General features: G+C 35.6%; 1 protein-coding gene across 1 annotated transcript in view; it reads left to right on the forward strand.

Moving 5' to 3' along the window:
* Nucleotides 1-264: 264 nt before the first annotated feature.
* The window catches only part of LOC137635883 (uncharacterized), a 5,850-nt gene continuing 1,114 nt past the window's right edge, over nucleotides 265-5,000 (forward strand). The window contains 4 exon segments of the mRNA XM_068368319.1: nucleotides 265-1,053; nucleotides 1,056-1,160; nucleotides 1,163-2,074; nucleotides 2,077-5,000. The exon segment at nucleotides 2,077-5,000 is cut by the window's right edge and continues 930 nt beyond it. Coding sequence (XP_068224420.1) covers nucleotides 639-1,053; nucleotides 1,056-1,160; nucleotides 1,163-2,074; nucleotides 2,077-5,000 — 4,356 coding nt within the window. The 5' untranslated portion in view covers nucleotides 265-638.

Here is a 5,000-nt window from a genome sequence, read left to right on the forward strand (position 1 = left end):
CGAATCTTAAAAACTTTTCACTGGTTATAAGCGATTCGGAGTGTGGAGGTTAGGTAACTAGTGCCAGAGTTACCTAGATATCGGGGCAGCATCAAGTGTCATTAATATTAATTTATATTCTGCATAATATTATGCTTTAAATTTATTGTATGTTCAATAATAAATTCAATATTCACTCTGATGTTTGTTTTCTCGTCATTTTTCACAACCTTCATATAAGTTTTTCCCGAATATGGCGACCGTGACAGGATATTATGACTTTGCTTTGATGCTTGCCCGATGTCTCTCCATTTGCACTGTTGGTGGAACGTTGTTATTATTTTGCATTTTAATACTTTAGTGTAAAGGTTGAAGTGAATTTAATCGTTTTAACATATTTCTGAAATAAGTTCTTTGCTCGGGAATTGCCTTCATTGCATATTTTTTTATATTCGAAACTTTGCTTCCTTGGTAATCTTTATTTATCGTCGTTGACCTAGTATTGATGCCATCGGTATTTCTTGGTGTTAACGTATATTATGTAAAGTGATTAAGGGAATTTTACTTTTCAGCTTCGTTTTGTTACGCATACTTTAGCCTTTGAATATTTATTATATTTATTATATTTGTGATAGGTCAGGTAGTTGTATATATTCACAATGTCTGAACTTAAGAGATTAGTGAATCAAAGGAAGTATATAAGGAAGTGTGTGACAGAACATTTTAACCGTAAGGATAGTTTTCCTACATTCACTAGTGCAGCAAGGGAGAAATTACTCTTGCAATTTGAACAATGGCTTCCAGAATTGAAAGACTTGAATAAGCAGATATTAGAGCTTAAGTATGAGGAATGGGACGACGAAGAGGAAGAACGTAGGTCTGAGGAGGAATTGGACTCCTGTCAGGTCTATAATGACAAACTTTTATCTTGCTTAGTGACTATTAGGAACCCTAGTGTGCCCTCTTCATCAGTTTCCCATTCAAATGACTATCTTAGTTCCGCAAGAAGTTTGCTTAAGTCTCCCATAGCTCCCCTGCCTAAATACACTAGTTCTGATGACGAGGACCTTGCTAGATTTTTGAAGAATTTGAAGATACTTTAAGTAAATTTGAATACCCTGAATACGATAAACTCTTGTTATTAAAGCAGCAGATCTCAGGCAGGGCCTTAGTTTTAGTAGAGTCTTGGAAGCAGATAAGCAGGGATATTCACATGCAAAGCAATTACTACTGAAAGCCCTAGCTTCGGATGACACACAGAAATTTAATGTTTTGAGGCAGTTATCCCATTTGAAACTTTCTAACAACACTGATCCATATGAATTTATCTCTAAGGTTAGGTTAATTATGGAAAGAATACGCAAATTGAAAATTACTGTGGACTGTATACTTCAGTTTTTTATATGGGAAGGATTGAATGATGCATTTAAGAATCATTTGATTCAAATTACTAACTGCTCCAAGCCAACGTTAAATGAAATTGTAGAAAAGTTTTTTGAAGCTAGTGAGCGTTATTGTAGCCAGTCTAAGAAAACTAAAGAAGTCCCTAAACAATTTTTCCCCAAAGAATCAAATGCTAGTGACCATGGAGCTACCAGCTTAGCTGTAGATGTAAAGTATGAAATAAATAAGACCTTTAAGCCTTGTAGTATATGCACTAAAGTAGATGGTAAACCAGCTGATCACCCTATCCACAAGTGTGCCAAATTTGACTCTGCAGAAGCCAAGATAGATAAAATAAGAAAATTGAAAGGATGCCTAAAATGTTCTAACCTAAATCATCTGAGTAAATTTTGTAGGTATAGGTTCAATAATAAATGTAAGTATTGCTCGGAGTGGCATTTCAGTTTCCTGTGTATTCGGTCTGTTGATGGCAAGCAAGTCACAAATAAAGATGGAAATAAACCAGATAGCCAATCTTGTACAGATAAGGGTAAAGATAAAGCAAAATCCAAGCCTAAGGAAAATAAGGAGATATCTGGCTCAATGGTTAACATTGTGGAAGCTTTCCAGAGTGATTCTGACATGCAGACTGTTCTTCCCATTTTTACTGCAACCTTGGATAATGGTTTAAAGTTAAGATGTTTAAAAGACAGTGTTGTCAGTGTAACTTCATTTTGACCGATATTGCGGACTTTTATAATTTACCCACATTAAGGGAAAATATTTCTCTAACAGTAAATGGTATTAACACTACTCAGAATTATACTACTAAGCTGATTGAAGTAAGTTTACAGATAGGGGATAGGCTTAGAAAAATTGAAGCACTGTGTATACCTTCTATTAATGTAAAGTTAAAACTTCCTAAATTAGGTAAGGTAGTAAGTGGTTTCAAAGAAAGAGGTTATTTGTTGGCAGATGAAAGCTTGTCAAATGATTCTTGTGGTATCCAGAGTATTCAGTTAATTCTTGGCACTCGCTCAGCATACTGTCTTCCTCAGCAGGAACACTTGTTTGGATCAAACTTAGAATCTCTATATTCTGAAACTCCTGCTGGAGTATTGTTACATGGTAATGTGGAACAAATATTGAAGGATTTAACATTTTTACCTTATGTTGGAAGTTGCTTTCAAGGATTGGTTCAACTTTCAGATCACAACTTAGTTGGTAGCATTTTCGGGAATGGTAATACTTGCCTTGTTTCGGATTGTGCTTTTAAAGATACTGTGGATCCCGTTAACATTAATGTATTTGATGATAAGGGAGATATAATTGAATCTCAGCTTATCAAAGCAGCTAACCAAATTTTAGAAGAAAGTTGTCATAGATTTGTAAAGTCTGAACCTAATGATTCTGATTCTGGGAGTTCTGAAATAAATAAGAAGTTGGTTAAGTTTTCCCTTGAAAATATGAAGAGAGATAAAGAAGGTAGAATTGTTGTTCCTTTATTTTGGAATCCTCAGGTGTCCCATTTATTAGGTTCCAATCAGGGATTGACAGTTTCAATTTTAAAGTCTAACTTGAAAAAAATGCAAAATAACAGGGATAAGCTATTGATAATGGATAAAGTGTTTAAAGAACAGGAAAGTATGGGGATCATAGAGCGCATTAATAACCTTCCCGAATTTATCAGAGAGCACCCTAACCATAGCTTTTTGCCTCACATGGGCATCTTTAAAATGGATCGCGAAACCACAAAGTGCAGGATAGTGTATTTGTCTAATCTTTGTCAGCAAGATTCTAGTAAACCTTCCATTAGTCACAATCAGGCTATATATTCAGGACCAAATCTAAACCAGAAACTTTCTTCTGCTATATTACATTTGAGATTTGGACAGAAGTTATTATGTTTTGATTTGTGTAAAGCGTTCAATAATCTTGCCTTGAATGACACAGATAGCAATAGGCTATTATGCCTATGGTTCAGAAATGTAGAGAAGGAAGACTTTACCGTTGTGGGATACAGAAATTTAAGATTAAGTTTTGGCTTAAGATGCAGCCCTGCATTACTGATACTTGCTCTATATAAGATTTTAATTTTAGATGTAGACTTTGATGATAGTAAACTTTTACAATTGAAGAGGATGATATATCAACTATGTTACATGGATAACTGTGCAGTTGCCTATGATAGTTCTGAAGAACTTCTCTGGGCATACCAACAACTAGAAAGCATTTTTGAGCCTTACAAGTTTTACCTGCAGCAGTACATCAGTAATGATTTTGCATTGCAAGACCACATAGATAATGAGATTAGTACAGAAACCAATGAAAAGGTAAAATTACTTGGGTTGTCATGGGATAGGAAGCAAGACAGTTTATCGACTAAACCTATTAGTCTTAACATACAAGCTCGAACAAAACGGGAAATATTGCAGTCTATTGCCTCCCAGTATGATTTCTTTAACTTTAATGGCCCTATTCTTAATCGTTCAAGGCTATTTTTGCATCAGTTACAGTGCAACAAAGATCTGGGCTGGGACAAGGAATTAGATGCCGATGTTAGGAGGCAATGGCGGAATATTGCCAAACAAGCAAATGCTGCTTCTGTTGCAGAGATACCAAGAGTCTTTGGGAGTAGAGAAGATACTTACCGGCTATTGGCATTTTCAGACAGTAGTAAGCAGATGTTTGGTGTAGTCATTTACATACAAAATATTCCCACAGGAAAGGTCGGTTTTGTCTTTGCAAAAAATAGGATAGTAAACAAGCAAATGGAATCTAAAAGCATGCCATCTCTGGAACTGCAAGGAATAACTTTGGCCGTAGAAGAAATTACATGTCTGTATGAGGAGTTATCCGGAATTTCTTGTATGATGCCAATCAAAATAAGCAAGTTGATAGTCTACCCGGATAGCTTCGTTGCCCTTTCCTGGGTACATGGGTTTTCTGCCAAGCTTGATAAAATGCAGAAGTGTTCAGTATTTGTTCAAAATAGGTTACACACAATAAATGAACTGTGTAATAAACACCCGATTCATTTTTCTTTTGTGTCAGGTTGTGAAAATCCAGCCAATTGCATCACTCGCAGCTTATCTTTCAAGCAGCTTCAAAAAACTAACTACTTTTCAGGTCCCAAATTTCTGCTTAATGAGACAGAAGGTCAGCTGAACAGGGAATCTATCTTGGATTTTGTAATACCTGCCCTTCCGGTAAAGCAAGATTCTCCTGTTGGTGTTGTCCAGTCTTATCATGGTACTATAACTACAAAGATTGAGGAGCATACCGATGCTTTATCAAGATGTTCTAGCTACCATAAAGTTGTTTCTGTTTTCCGTAGAGTACTTATCTTTGTTAATAACTTGAAAATGAAACTAAAACTAAAGGATCCTGTTAAGTTTGGACATATTAGCTGTTTTGATATTAATCATAACTTCTTTGCAGAGGCTACAAAGATGGTAATAAGAAGAGATCAGCAGAAGCACTTCCCTGAAATTTTTGAATATTTTGAAACAAGAAACCTGTTGCTCAAAGATATCCCAAAGTTAGTTGGACAGCTCAATGTTTATGTGGATCAGGAAGGCCTGTTAAGGGTACGTAGCAAAATGCAGAAACTGAAAGATGACCGAAGGATGCGATTT

The sequence above is a fragment of the Palaemon carinicauda genome, unplaced genomic scaffold, assembly GCF_036898095.1.
Source record: "Palaemon carinicauda isolate YSFRI2023 unplaced genomic scaffold, ASM3689809v2 scaffold1905, whole genome shotgun sequence".
Lineage (NCBI taxonomy): Eukaryota > Metazoa > Arthropoda > Malacostraca > Decapoda > Palaemonidae > Palaemon > Palaemon carinicauda.